At 41.0% G+C, this 21,224-nt stretch overlaps 1 protein-coding gene across 3 annotated transcripts in view; it reads right to left on the bottom strand.

Annotated features, from left to right (window-relative positions):
- Positions 1 to 658: 658 nt before the first annotated feature.
- Positions 659 to 21,224, bottom strand: part of TMEM156 (transmembrane protein 156) — a 33,421-nt gene continuing 12,855 nt past the window's right edge. Inside the window, exons 3-8 of one of the 3 annotated variants that reach the window (XR_010731940.1) lie at positions 20,957 to 21,217; positions 17,179 to 17,298; positions 14,468 to 14,548; positions 3,234 to 3,336; positions 1,144 to 1,228; positions 659 to 1,002 (exon numbers count right to left, since the gene is read on the bottom strand). Coding sequence is in view for 2 of the 3 variants with exons in the window: in XM_066280466.1 (XP_066136563.1) it covers positions 990 to 1,002; positions 3,234 to 3,336; positions 14,468 to 14,548; positions 17,179 to 17,298; positions 20,957 to 21,217 (578 nt within the window). In the remaining variant the exon portion in view is untranslated. Of the gene's footprint in view, positions 1,229 to 3,233; positions 3,337 to 14,467; positions 14,549 to 17,178; positions 17,299 to 20,956; positions 21,218 to 21,224 lie in introns of all 3 variants that reach the window. The other 2 variants (XM_066280467.1, XM_066280466.1) reach the window with 2 other exon arrangements.

The following is a 21,224-nucleotide window of genomic DNA, read 5'->3' as shown; positions in this document are numbered from 1 at the left end:
GGATGCACGTTCTAGCTCCTCTGCCAGATTGCAGTCTCTGTGGGCAGAGAGCAGGCCAACTCTATCTTTGAATGCTTGCTGGTATCTGTTAAAAGTCTATTATTTTAATAAATAAGTGAAATTAGCTTCCAGAAAGCTGACACGATTTAGCAGAACTTGAAGCCTAATTTATGCCTTTTGTGAGCCAAGTTCCCACTGATTTCCAAGTCTTTTGTCTGAACATAATAAGGGATGTGCAAGGAAATAATAACTTGGCTTCGCAGAAATTGTATAATGCCCATACCTCATGGAGTGTGACACCACTAAACTCCTGCTGAGTATTTCAAACCTGAGCCTGACTCACCTATTAATCAGGGATACACAGACAAGAACAAGTCAGGCTAGCAGAATCCTCAAGTCTGGAAGTCTACTCAGCTAAGCAATTTTAACCAAATAATGATGTCAGAAGATTAAATTCCACCTTAACTCTGGGATGGTATCTTTATACTTTTCAATAAGAAAACAGTCTTCTTATCTCTATGTACTTTTCTTGCAATTAATCACTATAATTATTCCTGACACCGATGATAGCTATAAAAATATGAAAGCCAAAAGAATCAGAGGACACATTTTGCCATTAAGGTTAAATGACAAAGTTTCACTTAATATTTCACTGAAATTCATTTTATTTTAGTATCTTTGAATTTTTTTAAACATCCTCGGTGCCAAAAAAGGACAAGACATATAAATCCAAACAAGATGTATAAACAAACATCCCAGGCCCTCTGAAGGAACTTGCCAAAGACAAAGAATCCATCTGCCCAGGAAAACCCATCAGAACAGAATCTGCAATGTGAGTCGATGAGATAAAAGATTTTCACCCTTGACCCTGTTTCTGATTCCTCAAAATCAAAATCTTGGGCCACTGTAAGCTGTATGGTGATGGATAAACAAGAAGAGTAAGCATTCTCCTGCTATTTCCACGGGCTTCATCAGCTTGTTTCCATGACTCATAATGGCTTCCTGAAAAAAAAACAACTCTCGTTTCTTTGATCTCATGGGTCCAAAGAGTGTGCTTGAGCTAGTTGTTTGTTTGTTTTTTCATCAACCAATTAGCGTTTTTGCTATTTTCTATTGTGCATCCTCAATTTGACTCATATTTACCAGTTAACTCATTCCCAACATAAAATTATGAGTATTCTTCAAAAGGGTTTGGTCCAAATTGTCCAAGGGACTTCAGAAGGATATTCTGAAGGTTAAGAGAAAAAAAAAGGGGAGAGGGGACAAATATTAGTTACACAAAAGTTTAGTTAAGTACTACATGAGGAGAATTAGTGGGAAAGAATTTTAAAAACCATTTATCAAACCCATGTCTTATAAAAATACTAAAAATCTTCCAAAAGTCACTGATTAAGGGCTTTATCCAATTCTGTTAAGCAATCAAGCCTCCATGATGTCCAGGAAGATGGTATGGTTACTGGTAATAAACGTCTCAGCCTAGAAGTCAGGAAACCTAGGCTTTATTCCAACTTCTGCCACCAGGGTATGTTTAGGTTATTCTTCACTTCCGTAAAATTAAAGTATGAGTAGTCACGCAAGTTTCTTTTGGTTATAACATTCCCTGATTCTCGTCGAGAGACACAGAAGCTGGACCTTCACTCAAAAAATACTTATTGAACATCTATTAAATGCTAGGCCACATATCTTCTGAATGTGGATTCTTTCCATTATGCTCCCCAAGTTCCCTCTGAATGCCTCTCTGATGTTACTTGACGCTCTTGGAATGAAGAGTCCCCTAATCTGATTTCTCCACTGACTGCATGTTCTTTCTGCCAATGAGTAGCAGACTTCTTGGCACAAGCATTTGCTGAATGCACAAATGCCAGGCTGAGCATCCCAGAATGAGGACCAGAATCAGTAATATCCAGTAATATTCCATTGAAACAATTATGTGATTACATTATAGTCTAGTCAGAAATGTCTGAGCCGAGAGCATACCCTGACTGCACTGAGACCCAGCTACTAAGACCAGCCTCTCTTTAGCCCTAAAAACAAACAAACAAACACATCCTTGGTGCTTAGTTTCCAGTTAGATATACTGAGCCGCCTATGCTGGATTCCTTCAGTTGCCTTTTCAGATCTGCTTTCCACTGTTTTCCACCCCGCTTGGTCCTCTGGGGGGTCAATCTATATGAACTGTCCTGACCAGGTTTCAATGTCCTATGGCTCTGGCTGAGCCGGCCTGTGGGAAGTACTAGCACAGAGGGGGAAAGGGAAAACAGCCACATTGGGATACCTATAGTCTCTCTCCACGGCAGCCACAGGCTGTGGTGTCCCCTGAGGGTCACAGCTCCTGTCAGCTGCCCTCCTCACATACTCCAGCTGTGTGTGTGTGTATGCACACGTGTCTGTCTCTCTGGGTTCCTTTAGTCTTAGGGACAGAAGCAGTGCCCCCACTTACCAGTCAAACGGACTCACATTCTCCTTTTGGTTTTCCCACTTCCTAGCTTAATAGACCCTTTATTAAACTCCCCACAAATTATTCAGTTTGAGTATACCATCAATTTCCTACCAGGATTTTGATAACTACACAAGTATTATGAAGAATAAATAATCTAACCTATCACCACCAAGCACAAAAGGATACAAATAAATGCTAGTTTCCTTCCTCTTCCCTCTTACAATTTTAATAGCCCCTACAATGGCTATCAATTGTGCCTTTAACATAATATCTACTTAATAAATACTTGTTGAATGAGTGAAAAAAATTTTTTCTAAGAGAACTCTGACCACAGTTTTGAATTCAAATACATGTAAAACAATGTGCATTAGTCTAGAATTAATTATCAGATGTTAAATTTAGAGAAGTTTTTCATTTTAGTAATTGAGGGGTCAATGGGTAGTTCTGCTTTATAGATTTACATTCTCTCTTCTCATGTTCCCAATGAAACAATCAGCCTGCTAGAATTAGGACTCAACCCCAGGAAACAGTACCAAGGGATGAGCTGACATCTCCGGGGCACATGTTGTTTAACAGACAAGAGATTAGTTTACAGGTCCTTCCTACACCTTGGAGAAAAAAGTAATTCTTTTTCATGTCGTCTAATTCATAAGAGCTGATTTTGCAAGTTCATCACTTTCCATTTCCTACATTCAAATAGAAACATAGTTTGAAATACACTTTACCTCCTTGGATCTCTTCATGTTTATAATGAATAAAGTAAAACCATCCTTAAAGCCAAACCAACACTCACCATGTATACTGCTCGTGCTGATGCATCGTGGGAGGAACTTCTAGTTCTGGTATTGGGGAAAGCCCTTCCTTGAAGTGAGTTGAGGGCTGCCTCTGCACGGGCCCTAAAATTTAAGAAGGAGAGCTGTTTTAGTCTATCTTTAGTCAATAACAATGCACAGACAGACACAATATTCTCTAATATAGTAGGAGAACCAAGTCCTCCATCTAGAGAGGATTTTGGCAGTTTCCACCACTCACTAAATTTCCTGCCTACAACTCTGATACTTTTAACCCATTTCTCCCAACTCTATCTTTCCTTTCATCATTTCTCTGCTCCCACGTCCTGGGGAAAAGACCTGCAGTACAGTTAAAAAGGAGCAAACTAGAGAAAAAAAAAAACTAAATACATTGTCAAGTAGCAAGAAAAGAATTTTTGTTTGGAAACTAACTGAAAGCGTTTTCTCTTGTATATTGTTGAAATATGTCCTTAAGAAGAATATTTATGATGTTTTTTATTACAGAGAGACAATTTAACCAAGGAAGCAAAGTTACAAATTAGATGATTTCTAGTCAGTCTTTTTATGTGACTCTGTCAAATTCTTCTAATATTATCTTCAGCTGACTTCAAGGTAGAAGATGAAATGTCATGTCTACAACATAATGGTATCTCTTTTATTCCACTGAGGTCCAGAGTCTTGCTTTTCTAGTTTTTATACTGAAATTTCAGTTCTACATAATACATGTGGGTTTTGCTTCACAGATGTCTCTGCTTTTTATACAAAGTCCTGAATGTAAATGGAAATGAGGTGACCTATAATGTAAAGAGAAGTAGGTAGGTGCTTCTTAAGAAGATAAATCAAAAAGGAGGATTTCAGCGTCATCAAGAATATAATGTCTTTTATCCAAGAAGGTGATTAAACACGGGTATAGTTGACCAAAAGAGAAATACAACCAAACTTCCATGTGGAATTTTCTTCTTTTAATTAGAAAAAAAAATTTTTTTTACTATGAAAAACTTAATTTTTTTATTTAATTTTTTAAATAAAGAATACATTCAAATGATTAAAACTTTTTTTTTATTCATTGAGAGAAGGGGAGACAGAGACAGATTTCTGCATATGCCCCAACCAGGACCCACCTAGAAAGCCCACTAGGGGGCGATGCTCTGCCCATATGGGGCATTGCTCCATTGCTCAGCAACCGAGCTCTCCTTAGCACCTGAAGCAGAAGCCATGGAGCCACCCTCAGCGCCCAGGTCTAACTCACTTCAATCAAGCCATGGTTGCAGGAGGGGAAGAGAGAGAGAGAGAGCGAGCAAAGAGGGCAAGGGGTAGAGAAGCAGATAGGGGCTTCTCCTGTGTACCCTGACCAGGAATCAAACCCGGGACATCCACATGCCCGGCCGATGTTCTACCACTGAGTCGACCAGCCAGGGCCTATTAAAACTTTTTAAACTAAGAAGGGATGTTCAGTGAAATGTCTCCTTGTTACCCTGTCTCCCAGACAATCACTTTGCATCATAGTACATACTTTCTTTCCTTCTCCCCTTCCTCTGCCACCAGCAACCAAGGTTATTTATTTTTTGTTAACTGATAAATAGATAGATAGATGATTGATAGATAGATAGATAGATAGATAGATAGATAGATAGATTTGTACTTTTATACATATGTATATGTTACTTTTGTTATTCATTCTTTACACAATTTGGTAGCATACTATGCACACACATACTTAAGGATAGATAAATCTTAGAGATCTTTTCACATAAGCACTTTCTCATAAGCACGTTCTCATTCCTTTTTACAACTTCCTGGCAGTCCCTAGAATTGATCTATCATCATGCCTTTAAACAGCCTCCTATTTAGATTGTGTCTAATTTTTACATTGTGAACATACTAGCAATAAACATTGTACATATATCATGTCTTTCCCACGTAAGTAAATCTATAGGACAAATTAATATAACTAGAAATCCTGGCTCAAAGGGCTTATACATTTTAACTTTGATAGCCTGTTCACAGATGTCCAAGTTGCTTCTGATGCATATTAAAGCTTCAGAAAGAACTTACCATGCAAATAATTGTCTAGACAATTAGGTTAAAAGATCAGAAAAGCCTATTAATGAAACTAAGTAATTACTGAAGAAAATTAACAGAGCTCTTTTAGTCTGAAAGCCAAACTGCTCACCATTTGCTTATTCACCATTTTGGTTTGCTGAAATATCATAATATGGTCTAATCATATTTCACTGAAGATAGCTTTTATCTGTCAAAATTATGACTAGCTAGTCCAAAGTAACTCTCTAGTGGGGCACTATACTGTTTCTTCTAGTATCCAGCATCATGGAACTTATATGCTAATAACAAAATTTCTGAAAAATTAATAAAAAGGCAAAAAAGGAAAATAACTTCTTCAGAATAGTTAAAATGAGTAAATTTTTTTTAGTTCCACACTGGAAAATAGAATCTCTTTCAAATAATATTAATTCACCAATACTAGTTAAAGCAGTAGAAGCAGCCAAAATTTCTTTAAAACTTCACAGAAGTCTTTTCATGAATTTGTCAAATCTCTGAAGCAAACATTTCTTTGACTTTTTTTTTCCTAGGAACTGCAGAAGAGCCTAAAAAAATAAAAAGAACCCCAGCTGGAGTTTTGACCTGGCTGAATTAGTGAACAAAATGGGTTTCCAGCAGTAGAAACTTTGATTAAAAATAAAACGCCATGCCTTATGTTCACGAAGAAAACCCCTGTCACACTGCCCATCACAATATCCAGGTTGCCATCTGATCATTTTTAAAAAAAGATTTCTATCACTTTTCAAAAGTTTTTTTATATGTATAACATCTGGAATCTAACCTCAGCTCATCCTTCCAAAGTAATTTCTGGTTCCCGCGGAGCAGCAGACACTCGCAAGGTGTGTGCTTCACTTTGCTCCTGACGGTTCTCGTATCAAAGGTTCTCATGTCAAAGACAAGGCACATCTCCCACTGTGAAGGCACATCTAACACTTCCTCATCCTCCCAGGCTCTCTTAGCTGCTCAGGAAATCTACCCCATTGATTTTTTTTATACTCTCAGCTCCAAAACGACTTGTTCAACTATATTTTATTTGGTTGTTACATTGGCAAGTCAAAATATCTAAAAACAACGTGAAACAAGGAGTTGTCAGCGAGATTAGGTGTCCATACAACAGGGGACCCTCTGTGACCTCGACTTCCCCGAGAGTGAATTTATCCAGTTGTGCTGCAGTTGCTTATTTGTCTGCCTTCTTATGTACAAAGAGTGTATTTTAGGCACGTGCATTCCCCAGAAGCCGCCTTGGAGCATGACACACAGTGGGTCCTCAGTAGAGACGCGGTGAATGGCTGAAAGAATGTCATTTCATGTCTTTGTGCCTCATATTTCTTGATAAAAGAGTATGGTTAGAAGCAGAACAAGCAGTCAACAGGGATGCCACCTAGGAATTTGGAGATAAGGAAAATAAGATTGTCCTCTGAGAGTTGATCCATCAAATCAACCCATAATCAGAGCAGAAACACACAGTCATCTTCAGAAATGACCCTCAGGGCAACGTCTGTTAAATGTTAAAATTGCTTCATTAAATGAGCCAACTACTTTGAGGAAGACGGCCCCTCCAGCTATGTTGGCAAAGGAATCCACAGTAAGGGCCACCAAACAAGCCTTGGCTGTGGTTTGACTTCCCGTGTGCTTCTATCTAAGGAGAGAGGACACATGTGTTTGCTGTCAGAAACGCTTTGGCACAGATTCCTCCCAATTGTGTTACTATTTGTCAATTAATACATTGGCCTCTTGGTTTTGGAAACCTATTGATGGGAGCAGGATTACACAGTGGGTCCTTCTTGGTGTCCACAGCTGCAGGAGGCTGAGCCCACAGGCCTGAAGGGAGAGTCCAGACAGGGTCAATGCACCCACACGGGGCACCTTGTGTGGCTTTGTGGGCCGCAGCAACCAGGCAGCCTCAGCTGGCAAGGTCGGGCCTCACCCCACACACTTCGTATGAAAGTCCAGCAGTGGTTACTGACACCTGAACTATTGAGGTCATGTCCACTTCGGCAAAGCTAATGTGGCTGCCTTGAGGCTTAAAGGGGGAAAATGAAGGTAAGAGTAAGTACACCTGTGAGTAGTACAGGTGTATTTTGGTGTACTTTGAAAAGTAGAAAGCTCTGTGACATACAAAACAATATTTTTACCAGCATCTTTTTAAGCCCACTCAAGGGGTCTGCTCAGAATTTAGCGGGACCTGCTCAGCAGGAGAAAGGTAAGGACTGCTAACCTTAGAAATGGTGGCCTCAGGGTGTCCTGTCTCTCCTTCATCTTCAGGAGAGTCGGCCATGCCCCTCCGTGGAGGCAGTGGCAGTAAATGTCTAAACTGCTACCCACAAAGTACTTGGTTTCCTCATAAGAGCTTCTCCAAAAATACAGGAATTCAAGTGAATCTTCACAGATGACTGTGATCAAGATGGATGTGTAAATTTTCAGATGGTGTGATGGTTCTTTCTATGTTCTCTAATCTGGCTTCAAAAAACCTTCCAGTCTTAATGACTTCTTCCTGTTGCTACAGCAATGCAGAACTTCAATGTTGCATTACATCATTCTATCCTTTCCATCGCATAAAGAACATTGGCACTTTTGTACGAGACCAAGATAGCTAGTAGCCTTTCAGGGTTAATAGAACCAATCATGGTAGCTCAAAATAGATGTCCATTGTTCGAGGTGCCAACTCTCGACTATGTACAGAGCTCCATCTGTTATCATTAACAGCAATCCTAAAACTACTCATCTGCTCCAAATCTGGCCAATGTGAAAATCAAATGAGGATGGTAGAATAAATTACTGCAAAATTACTAGAATTAACAGCTAAAGCTGAAAAATAAAGTCCATCAACAAATATTCTGAGCCACTGACACTGTTTCCAGTTCATTCACCCTACAGATATCCTTAATACTCCAAGGAATGAAACTGATGAAGGGTTGATCCATTTTCATTTCATTATTTTGAATAGGTATTATCAAGAGTTATAATTTGGGAAGGGGTGGTATTTAAAAGGTCTTTGTGGCAGCCTCTCTTTCAACATATTCAATGTAGAATTGTATTTACTTGATAAATATTTATTGGGCACCAACTACGTGCCCTTATTTGCACTATGCTATCAGCCGGGCATGTGGTGATGAGTAATATATGATGGTGTCCCTGACCTCAATGAGCTACCTGGCTGATGGAAGAGACATCAATCAAATAATAACATAAAAATATCAAATAGCAAGATTAATAAATATACCACAAAGAGAGGTTTGTGGTGTTATGGGGGTGTGTAGTAAGAGGAATTGAACTAATCTGGGAGGTGTCAGCTTAAGACAAGGTTGGAGTTTCCTAGACAAAGGCAGGGTGGAAGGAGGGGAGGTGGTAGGGGGTGGCGAGTAAAGCAGGATGGTTCAGGCGGGCAGAGTCCGTTCAAAGGTGGAGAAAATGTCTATCTGTCTATCTGCACATGTTTTATCATCAGTTCTTTCATACCTGGCATAAATGGCTGTCACATAAAGGCACTCAATGAGTGAGTAAAATGTCACCCTATTCTGCCTATAATTCTTCACATTTATGAATTTCTTCCTGCGTGTAGTCACCTTCTGCATTTTGATCCATTCTGTAACAAGCAGATAGCTATAACCTTTACTGTTTTATGAACTCAAATCTGTATTTTAAGAGTCATAAATATCATAGTTTAAGCAAGTAAAAATTGAATTTCCATGTTATCTTGCTTGGTTGTTAGACGTCTGGCACTAGGAATTTATCTTTTCTTCTGGAGGAAATTGAAACCTGCTCAGTCTTTATGATACTGGCCGTAAGCATGTTGCAAATTACAATTTTACATTGCCATTAGTTTTATTTGGGGGTAATACAAATGACTGGGTTGGCCACTTTTGGCACGCAGTAATTCTCTTTCACTATCAAGTTTCATTTTCTTTCCTTCATGGTCTCTACAAACTCATCTACATTAAAACTTTGTGAATGACTCACATGTCTCATATCTCATACAAGCTTCTACAACAACCCTCTAGAGGAAATATCTCATCTCAGTTTCCAATATTAAATGTTAAAGAGCATAAAGAGTTTTGATCTGTGTCTTGAACCACAGAGGTCAACTCTGCCACTCTCCATGGCCATTGGGGTGCTAGAAAGTGCATCTATTGGCCAGAACTGAGTTGATCCCTGACCTGCTAGGATTTGGCTTTGGCTCACTTAAACTCTCATAGCTTCAGTTGTCTCATCAGGGAAAAAAGCGAAGTTTTTATGAAATAAAGTAAAATGTATATGAAAGAACGTGCATATAGGAGGTACTTAGGAGTGTTTATAGTTTAACTGGTTTCCCTTCTCCTAAAGCAACTGGAAGAACTCTCCTGAACTGTGGTGAGCACTCTCTGAAGGCAGTGACTGTGCTGTGGTATGTGCCACTGTGCCATCTACACTTAACATAATACCTGTTGCATGGTCAGTGTTCAGTAGACTGTGGTTGAATACTTGAAGGTGAAGAATTTCAAGTTTAAAAACTTTCAGTGGTTTTGATGGACATCGAGGGGACAGAGAAAATGATCACCTACATTGACTCATGTAGCAGGGAGGGGAAGCTGTAACCCCAGAAACAGTGCTGTAGGTATTTCTTTATCGGCTGTCCAGCATGTGGATATCTCAAGTGGACTCTCAAGTGTGCAGGAAGACAGAGGGCAGAGCCTCCCACTCCCGGCATCCATGCCTACGCTCAGTCGATCAGACGCTCCCCCTTGAGACTTGCAATCTAGGAAGAGATGCAAAATTGCCAGGTGGTCTAAGGGTAGCTCTGGCAGCTCAGAGAAAGCATCCAATGGTGGTGACACCAACAGAGGCATTCTCACCAAGCCATTCCCGTACTGTGACTTCAGATGTATTCTTAGCTGCCTGGCCTCTCTTCATTCCTCTTTATTTTCCAAGTTCAGATTTCCTAATCTTCCTGCTGCTTCTATTGGTTCCTTATTGGTTTTCCAATAAATTTCTTTTCTGCCAAGTCAGCCATGTTGGTTTCCATTGTTTGCATCCAGTGATTTGGAGCCCAATCTACTGTTTCTGCCCCTGGCCTTGATATCCCAATATGGTCAACTCATTAAGCATTGTTTCTAGGGATGCATTTGAAAGTTGCTTTTGCATAAATCTCAAAATCCTTTCTTCAAGGTGGTAGGTGTTGTTCATTACTCTTTGATATCCTTAGCAATTCTCTAAAGTGTGTCGCATGCTCTTTAATGAGGTCGAGTTATGTCCCTTCTGATCACTCTTTGTCTTTTTGTTTATTTCGCCTCTCCCAACCCCCAAGACTCATCTCTTGCTCATGCTTTTGTTGTCCATGAACAAGGATCCAAAGGTGAATAAGACAAAAATCATCACCTATGTAAAAATATTAGTCAAATAAGTGAAATGTAAAATAGAGTAATGCCAAGACAGGCAACATAGGTCACTGTGCTTCTCCAAGCAAGGAAGAAAGTATTAGGGGCGTATGAAAGCTTGGGATCTGATTCTGCACCACGTCTTTTTTTTTTTTTTTTTTTTTTTTTTTTGTATTTTTCTGAAGTTGGAAACGGGGAAGCAGTCAGATAGATTCCCGCATGTGCCCGACCGGGATCCACCCGGCACGCCCACCAGGGGGCGATGCTCTGCCCATCTGGGGCGTCACTCTGTTGCAACCAGAGCCATTCTAGCGCCTGAGGCAGAGGCCATAGAGCCATCCTCAGTACCTGGGCCATCTTTGCTCCAGTGGAGCCTTGGCTGCGGGAGGGGAAGAGAGAGACAGAGAGGAAGGAGAGGGGGAGGGGTGGAGAAGCAGATGGGCGCTTCTCCTGTGTGCCCTGGCCGGGAATCGAACCCGGGACTCCTGCACGCCAGGCCAACGCTCTACCGCTGAGCCAACCGGCCAGGGCCATGTACCACGTCTTTTGCTACAGCCATGAGACTCAGGTACTACCTCCGTGTTTGCTGTGCCCCTGACACATCACATGCCAGGCACTGCGCAGTGCCAGGGTCTCGGTAATCTCTCCTTATTTCTCTGTCTCTCTGAGGCTGTAAGCTTATCTATAGCTCTGTGTGCACATGTGTAACAATACTTCCTTTGTAAGACATGAACAACCGGAGAGACATTCCGTAACGGACAGCCAAGAGTCGACAGCAAGCTGTTCTGCTGAATGTGACTACAGTCACTGCTCTCTTTGAACGACATTTTTTTTAAACGTGTTACTGCTTCTCTAGAGAACCACGCTGGCACTTTTTTTTTTTTCTTACATTCTCACTGCTGCCTATAATCCATCATCACAAAGAGAGGCCTGAAAAACAGCACTTGGGGAGACATTACTTCCTTTCCATTCCTCTCTCAGAAAGAACAGCTTATAATGGGAGAAGGAAAAACTGCATTTAGGTTAAAGGAATATAAATAACAAGGAAGACTCTGCTTCTCTTTCCTCTTAAGATACTAAGCCTCAAAAAGGCTCTTCATTTAAAAAAAAACACAAAAAAACAGGCCACCATTCCTTGGCCTACTCTAAACGTTAGTATTATATATCCGTTAATAAAGCCAGGGGCTTTTTAGTGAGAGCTATTAAAGAGAAAGAATATCAGCCCTGGCCGGTTGGCTCAGCGGTAGAGTGTCGGCCTAGCGTGCGGAGGACCCGGGTTCGATTCCCGGCCAGGGCACACAGGAGAAGCGCCCATTTGCTTCTCCACCCCTCCACCGCACTTTCCTCTCTGTCTCTCTCTTCCCCTCCCGCAGCCAAGGCTCCATTGGAGCAAAGATGGCCTGGGCGCTGGGGATGGATGGCTCTGTGGCCTCTGCCCCAGGCGCTAGAGTGGCTCTGGTCGCAACATGGCAACGCCCAGGATGGGCAGAGCATCGCCCCCTGGTGGGCAGAGCGTCGCCCCTGGTGGGCAGAGCGTCGCCCCTGGTGGGCGTGCCGGGTGGATCCCGGTTGGGCACATGCGGGAGTCTGTCTGACTGTCTCTCCCTGTTTCCAGCTTCAGAAAAATGAAAAAAAAAAAGATAAAAAAAGAATATCTAAGCAGGTTTCTCTGGTGAACGAAAATCACAGGCTCATAAATACCATGAGTGAGGTTAGTCTTGTGGTTAGCTAGAACTTTAAATTTTTGATTCCCTGATTATCTATGCTGACAGGGGAAACTACTGACTTTTTCTCAGACAAGGCTGCAGTACTCAAAATTAGGACTTGAAAAGAGAAAGGTTTGGGATTCCCTAAGGCAACCAGAAAGCCCGACAGAGCCAGTGAAAATATTCCTGGAGTGTGGACGTCAGGCACATACACAGGATAAGACGGACACCAGGGGAATCGCCATTTTCTCCCTTAAAAAATTAATTTTGCCGTTGGAAACAACCCTGTGATTTTTATTTCATTAACCAAATGAGATTGTCTCTGACCACCCAAAATTTCCATCAGCTTTCCCCACCATTAGTTAGTAGTATCCAATGACTATTTAGCTAATTTTATAGGTTAATAATTTTACTGCTATTGCTGAGAATAGAAAATCTAATTTTTTTAAAAAAGTGAGCTCTGTAAGTGTACCCAATCCAATTTTTCCTCAAGCCACGAGGCTGAGTACCTGCTAATGTAAATAGCTAAGAAAAACCTCAGAAGCATAGTCCTCAATGAAATATTGTGCAAATCTTCAGATGGCTACAGATGTAGCTGCAATGGGGGCTCAGGATTTCTTCAGTTTCCTTTCTTTAAGCAAGAAGAAGGGAGATAGTGAGGCAGACTCCTGAATGCACCCCAACTGGGATCCACCCAGCAACCTCATCATGGGCCGATGCTTTAGTAACAAGCTATTTTTAGCACCAGAGGTTGATGCGCTCCTCAGTGCCCAGTGCTATGCTCTAAGCAGCCAATGGCTACAGGAGGAGAAGAAGGAGAGAAGGGGAGAGGGAGGAGGGGAATGGTCATTTCTCCTGTGTTCCCTGACTGGGAATTGAGCCCAGGACGTCCATACACTGGACTGACACTCTATCCCCTGAGCCATCAGCCAGGCCAATTTTCTTTTATTTTTGAAGATGGTTTACACACCAGACTTGAAGTTTCCTTATGTAACATCTCACAAACTATTGTACAAAGAAGTCTGCTCACTGGCTGTACATGAGGAGCTATAGTAATATCACTCATAATTCTGTGCTTTTCAAAGACTCAGGATATTGCCTGACCAGGCAGTGGCACTGTGGATAGAGCGTCAGACTGGGACATGAAGTACCAGGTTCAAAACCCTAAAGTCGCCGGCTTGAGCATGGGTTTATCCAGCCGGTTCAACAGCTTGAGCGCAGGGTCACTGGCTTGAGCGTGGGATCCTAGACATGACTCCATGGTCACTGGCTTGAGCCCAAAGGTCACTAGCTTGAGCCCAAGGTCACTGGCTTGAGCAAGGGTCACTCACTCTGCTGTAGCCCCCCCACCAAGACACAAATAAGAAAGCAATCATTGAACAACTTAAGGTGCTGCAACAAAGAATTGATGCTTCTCATCTCTCTCCCTTCTGTCTGTCCTTATCTGTCCCTCTCTCTGACTCTCTGTCTCTGTCAAAAAAAAAAAAAAAAGATTCAAGGATATTATTTCTCCCTGATGAAGAGGTCTTTGCCCATGTCCTAGTCTTCCTCTTTCTTTTGAATTGAAGGAGCTTGAATTGAAGGAGGCTTCACGATTTGGAGAAGGAACCACAGCATCTGTGCTAACAGCCCCCTTGCTGCTCTAATTAGGATTCCCTTATTCCACCTCTATTTCTTGGGTGAGGACAGAGAACTTTTTAATTGGGGCTCTTAGAAATTCTCTTTACACAATGACACCCTCTGCTAAGTAAAGGCTCCAGCAAAACCCATGCCCACTCTGCAATTACTCCTTGCAATTCTGAGAAATAATGATATCTTGTCTCATTTAAAAATAAATCTGAGACTTATTCCTGATTGCTTTTTAGCTCTGCCTACCCATGTGAATTTCTTCTTGCCAACTGAGCAAACTTTCCATTATTTAAGGAGGTAGTTTTGATTGTAACTGTCCCCTGATAATAAGACATATTAAACTTGATGTCATTTGCCCACAGTTCCTTTCTCCCAGATACCAGGCTAATTTAAATGAGCTCAGATTTCATGATCTTGAGTTTACATTGAAATGGTGAAGCTTTGAATTTCCTAAGCAGTATTCCGTTTGCCTGTGGCAGAGCTCACCGGAAATCACCTGCATAGTCAATGTTGGAAGTTTCTCAGAATCACTTCTTAAGAGAACAGATGAAGGTTTGTATTTATAGCCTATTCCAAGAAAAGAAAGCAAATATTTAGATGATAAACAAGCGCATTCTTAAAATATATCCCTCATGTTGATCCCAAGGAGTACCAAGGAAAATGGGCCATTCACACCACAGTCTGGAGTAGCAAGACATTAAGAGCTTTTCCTTTGTTTTTCATTAACAAATACAGGTTCTTTCCAAAACCAGTGACTTCTCCACGGCCATAAATGCCACTATGCCATCTCCTCAGTGAAAATCCTAGCTCTTATATATAGAATACTATCTTATTTCTGTTATTATATATACATAGATATAATATACAAACTATTTAAGGTGTATTTGATATTTAATAATCTTTAATATCTTAAATGATGTGACATTTCCTATTACTGTTTATGCTTGGGTTTGTAAAGCAAGCCTTTGAAAACTGTTACTCTTGTTGTATGGGTAGAGGTTCATAAGAACTTATGTCACTTCCATTATTCAACTCCTTCTGGACACATGTTCTTTCTGGTTTCTAGAGCTCTCTCTCTTTATATGTAATTATGGGGGGAAATGAATCTGAAAACTCAACACTAAGCAAGTTATGTTATTTGCAAGTAACATACATTTGTTTGTTTGTTTGTTTATTAACATACATTTATTTAAACTAATATAATTTTGAAAACTAGAAAGACCCTGGGTCTTAATGCTGACATTTTTTTTAGCTGTATGACGTTGGACAAAGCACTTAACCTCTCAAAGAAAGGCTCAGGGGTTTCTTCATCTATAAAATAAAAATGATAGCACATACCCTGTTTTCATACTTTGAGAATCTTGTGAAAAGTTTGGTTATTCTACAAATATACAATATTGTGATTATTAACTAATGCATTAAGGGGCCTTATATACTAAGGTATCAAAGACAAAACTTGATATGAAACTGCTCTCAGAAATATCTGCAACAAATACTTGGTCGAAAGATGAATAGCACACTCATTCAGACCTAGAGGCAACCATTTGTTTGACTTACTGAAATGACTAACAGGCCTGCCTGGTAAAGAACATAAGAGCCTTGGGAAATAAATAACACAAGCAGCACAGTATCACTCTCCTTCATTGAGAATTGCCATGCACGAGGCATCATGTTAAACTCCTCATATAATTTCTTTAGTTCAATCCTACTTCAGCCCTGTGTGGCAATGGTGATTTGCCTTGTCTTACAGAGGTAAAAAGGGACACTCAGATATAAGAAGCAACTTGCTCAAAGTCACATAACTATTAAGTAGTAGTATTAAGATTCTAACATGGCCCTGGCCGGTTGGCTCAGGGGTAGAGCGTCGGCCTAGCGTGCGGGGGACCCAGGTTCAATTCCCGGCCAGGGCACATAGGAGAAGCACCCATTTGCTTCTCAACCCCCCCCCCCTCCTTCCTCTCTGTCTCTCTCTTCCCCTCCCGCAGCCAAGGCTCCACTGGAGCAAAGATGGCCCGGGCGCTGGGGATGGCTCCTTGGCCTCTGCCCCAGGCGCTAGAGTGGCTCTGGTCGCAGCAGAGCGATGCCCCAGAGGGGCAGAGCATCGCCCCCTGGTGGGCAGAGCGTCACCCCTGGTGGGCGTGCCGGGTGGATCCCGGTCGGGCGCATGCGGGAGTCTGTCTGACTGTCTCTCCCCGTCTCCAGCTTCAGAAAAAAAAAAAAAGAAAGAAAGATTCTAACATATCCTCCTACTTCCAAAGCCTATTCTCATGATACATTTTTCTCTTGTCTTTAAGAGACCAGTTACTTTCCATCAGGTCTGATATTCATGGGAACACACTAGATGAGCCAGTATATAGCTGGGTACACACCAGCAGGGCAGATATATACATGGGAACATACCAGTAGGGCCAGATAGTTAACAGTTAGTGTCTATCCTGACAGGTGAACATGGTATTAGCTATGGAATATTTTTAGTATTGTCCCTACTTTCCTGATTTCTAGTTCCACATTTTAGTTCAACCCAGCCCAAACTCGACCAACACACTTACACTTGTTAATGATTGGCTCCCACTCACACACCTCACCTGGGGCCAGTCTGCTCAAAATCTCTAAGTCTATTTTTATTTTATTTTTAATTTATTGATTTTTAGAGAGAGGAGAGAGAAAGAGATGGGGAAAGCAGGAAGCAGTAATAGTTGTTTGCCGCACATGCCTTGACATGGGAAAACCCAGGGTTTCAAACCGGTGACCTCAGTGTTCCAGGTCAACACTTTATCCACCGCACCACCACAGGTCAGGCAACATCTCTAACTCTAAATTCTTTTTTTTTTTTTTTCTAACTCTAAATTCTTGATCACCACTCCCTATTCCTCTACCTCTCTTCTGCCCTCACTTCCACTGAGTTCCTGCTCAACCTTCATTCCATCAACTTGCTTTGGATTCACTCAGTCTTCCTTCTCCTCCTGTTCATTTGTCTAGGTAGTAAAAGGACACATGAAGCTTCTCGAATGTGGCATTATGTCTTATCTTTGTTTATACTAATAAAATCACCACTTACATACAGTAGGTGCTCAGTAAATGATAAATTGAACCAATAAAAACAGAAAAAAATAACAATTAATTCTATAGATAAGATTAGGCATTCCCAGAAACTAAATAGATCTCCCCACATAATGGATTTATTTCTCAATACTTACTCTGCCACTTCGGCACCCGCCTATGGACATGAAGTATTTTGTGGATAATGAGGATGAGAAAAAATATAAAAACTAATATTACTAAAACATACCAAATGATCTTCATGGAACAAGAGAAATCTGCAAAGAAAAAAAAATACTATAAAAACACAATAAAAGGATGCAATAGATAAGAGGCTATGTGCTGGTATAGCTGGGTTCTACTACATATTCTGTCCTTAATTAAAAAGCTAAATAGTATATAACATCACGTCATGTGAATTTTTCCCTGATATATTAAATGAGGGTATTAAACCAGGAAACTTAATCAGGTGGCTTCCAGGGGTCCCTTCAGTTCCAAAATTCTAGGGTTAACTTTACTATCATTTCTATCACTAGGTTAAATCCACGACATAGCCAAGCAGCCAAAAATTATATCCTCAAATCAATAAAGATGCACTGAGTATGAAGAGGATGGGGAAGAAAGGGAAAGGGACAAAAAGAAAGGGCTGGGCTGAGGAATAGGAAGTAAAAGAGACCAGGCCAGATGAACAATCAGATTCCCTTTCTGCAGGGGCTCTCACAGCGATGCTCAGGTCAAGTGCGTGCATTAACTGAACATGGAGATTTCCCCAGCCTAAATTTAATGGAGATACAGGTAAAAACTTGTTCATTCAGATGACAGTGAATCAATATGAGGAGGATGGTCACCATCCAGCAATAGCTTGGCATAATCAATCTCCTTTGGTTTCATAAAGACACACTGGCCAGCCAACCCAGGAATCAGTGACTTAAATGAAGACGACCTTATCATGTCCAAAACACAACTGTCTACTGACTTTCTAAGCCATCTTCTGTACCTTCTTCCTTTGAACACAAAACATAGCTAGTGCTTATTCAACTTCACATGATATATAACTTGTTTATTCCCTTGGATGACTGTCCTTGTGGTGCTCATGATCTGGGTATCCCTTTCACAAGACCCCCTTCCATGGGTGGATGTATATTACACAAACAGTCAACATTGTTGAGACTGAATGGAGAAAAGGTAGAAGTTGAGTGGGAGGGCAGCAGTCAGCCTCCCCAGTATCATTCCACGAACAGTCAGCTGCCAAACTTACTTTTCTCACTAAGCAAAAAAAAAAAAAAAAAAGGCATGCTGTTAACTGGAATAGATCTGCAACACCAGCAGAGCCAAGGTGGGTCCAGTGACCAAGGTGTCACTGGGCACTGAGCAAGCTATGAAAAAAGAACCATGCATTCACCAACTTAATATTGCAAGAGCAGAATGTTCACAACTGGAACCAAGCCAGCCAGTACTCCCCCCCAAAGCATCAGCGTGAACACAGAAGAGTGTCTCCCCACATCTCATGCTGCACACATACCCCCCATCCCGGCAGCCATGTAAGGAGAGAACCAAAGGGAAACAAATAAGAATCTAGGGGGAAAAAACTAGAGACAGTTTAAATTATTGTATCTGAGTGAATTTACCAGATTAGACTAAATTTAGTTTCATCCCCTAGGCCTAGTGGATAAGCCTTTTTAAAAAGATCACATTAATCTTTGCAAAGCAGAGTAATATAAGAATAATTTTTTAAAATCTTCTACACATGGAAAAATGGATATGGTTTTTCCAGAATACAAGACTACTTATTTGTGCACCCTTGTTTTCTTTCTGAATTATGGACCCAAAAAGTAACTATTATTTCATTCTGGCTAGAAGTTACAGATTTTTCCACTAACACAAAAATAAATCCTCTTAAAATCATAATAATAGAAATGTATTTTTTCCTTTATGTTTTAGAAAATATAAAAAAGCACTATAGTTAAATGAATGCATAAATGTGCATTGACATAATGTATTAGTATCTATAATCCAAACCTCTTTATCTTTCAGATTTTATAATCGTCACCTTCCCTATAGCCTTTCCCAAACCTACCTTTCGACCTCACTCCTGAATTAGAGGACCTTGACTTTCTCATATCCCTTCCCGTGCACCCGCACAGACACACGCACCTGCAATTGCTGAGGCTGTAATGCTCTGGGCAAACTAACTCGCAGGAGAAATTTCTCTGAGGTCACAATTTGACTTTAAACATGCATTCGTATTATATATTTGTGTTTGCTTTCAAATAAATATAAGATTTTAAAATAGTTGCCTCAAAAATAAAATTTTAGTTTTTTTAATTTTTATTTATTTATTCATTTTAGAGGAAAGAGAAAAGAGAGAAGGAGGGGAGGAGCAGGAAGCATCAACTCCCATATGTGCCTTGACCAGGCAAGCCCAGGGTTTTGAACCGGCAACCTCAGCGTTCCAGGTCGAAGCTTGATCCACTGCACCACCACAGTTCAGGCAAAAATAATTTTTTTTTTTTGTATTTTTCTGAAGGTGAAAATGGGGAGGCAGTCAGACTCCAGCATGCGCCAACCGGGATCCACCCGGCATGCCCACCAGGGGGCGATTCTCTGCCCATCTGGGGCGTCGCTCTGCTGCAACCAGAGCCATTCCAGCGCCTGAGGCAGAGGCCACAGAGCCATCCTGAGTGCCCAGGCCATCTTTGCTCCAATGGAGCCTCGGCTGCAAGAGGGGAAGAGAGAGACAGAGAGGAAGGAGAAGGGGAGAGGTGGAGAAGCAGACGGGCGCCTATGCGCCCAGAATACCCAACAGCACAGCAGATCACTCCGCCATAGCACGACCGCACTGAATGCGCTTGTTTCACTGTTTTACATTCCTCTATCTTTGTGTCCCCACTGCCTGGGGTACTGCTTGGCATACAGCAGGCACTCGTTAAATGTTTATATCATAAAATGCTCTTCAAGAGTAGGTTTTGTGGGTGAAGGGAGGGCAGACTGCTTAATAAAAGGGTTGATTGTGGTCATTTAGAAGAAGGTGATGGGGAAGTTCATCAGCCTTAAACAAACAAAAGTATATGCAGTTTTGGCTTTTGGGTTCCTACATTCCCCTAGTCAACTGAGCCTTGCCCATCTTCCCAGCTTTGCATCAAAAATCCCATTTAATCCAGGCCTGGTTCTCAGCTCTAAGAGAGAATATGTGAAATCAATTCAAAATAAGATTTTAATAGCATATAGCGTATCACAATGTACATGAATAGAGTATTTACATTTAAAAATAAATCTTACACTTTCATACCCAAAGTGTGGTAGTATTACCTCAAACACAGCTAATGGACATGTCCAAAATTTATTCTAGAGTAAAGGGTTTTTCTAGTGATCCTCAAATCACAACCCATAGTTGCCTCTTCTGCCTCCAGGTATGGCTGGGCCCCATGAAAAGCACATTTTGAAAAAAATATATAATAACAGATTAAAAGGCTAACATTTTTCCAGCCATATTATTTCATTGATATAATTCTTCAAGTACTTGATTTTCAGCGATGTTACTGTGATAGCCTGTATACAATTTCTCTTTTCTTTCTAATTTCTTTTTTTATTTGAGAGAGAGAAAAAGCAAGAAAGAAAGAGAGGAAAGGAAGAGGGAGGGAGGGAGGGAGGGAGGGAGAGAGAGAGAGAGAGAGAAGCATCAACTTGTTGCTCCACTTAGTTGCACATTGATTCCTTCTCGTAAGTGCCTTTACCAGGGATCAGACAGGCAACCTCGAGCTCAAGCTGAGCCAGCACCCCTTGCTCAAGCCTGTGACCTCAGGTTCAATCCAGTAACCTTGGGATCAAGCTGGCAACCTCACATTTTGAACTGATAACCTAAACATTCCAGGTCAATGCTCTATCCACCGCACCACCAATAGTCAGGCATTCCCTTTAATTTCCTCTAAAACTTACCTTTTGCATCTGTTTCTAAGTGCAAAGAAATGTGTATACAATTATTTGGGTAATTCATAATTCCACAAGTATGGCTAATAGCCTCTTCTTTGGTTGGATCTTCTGCCATGATTGATGAACTTCTAGTGTTTGTGTTTGGATTACAGGTAACATTATATTCCTCCAAGTGGTCAGCTGTAGGAGCCACGGTGAGGTTAAAATGCTGACAAAGTGAATGAAAATCATTTGCCTTCACTTCCATGGATGCTTTCATGATAAGAACTAGAAA

The sequence above is a fragment of the Saccopteryx bilineata genome, chromosome 5, assembly GCF_036850765.1.
Source record: "Saccopteryx bilineata isolate mSacBil1 chromosome 5, mSacBil1_pri_phased_curated, whole genome shotgun sequence".
NCBI lineage: Eukaryota > Metazoa > Chordata > Mammalia > Chiroptera > Emballonuridae > Saccopteryx > Saccopteryx bilineata.
This window is presented reverse-complemented; position numbering and strand designations above follow the sequence as displayed.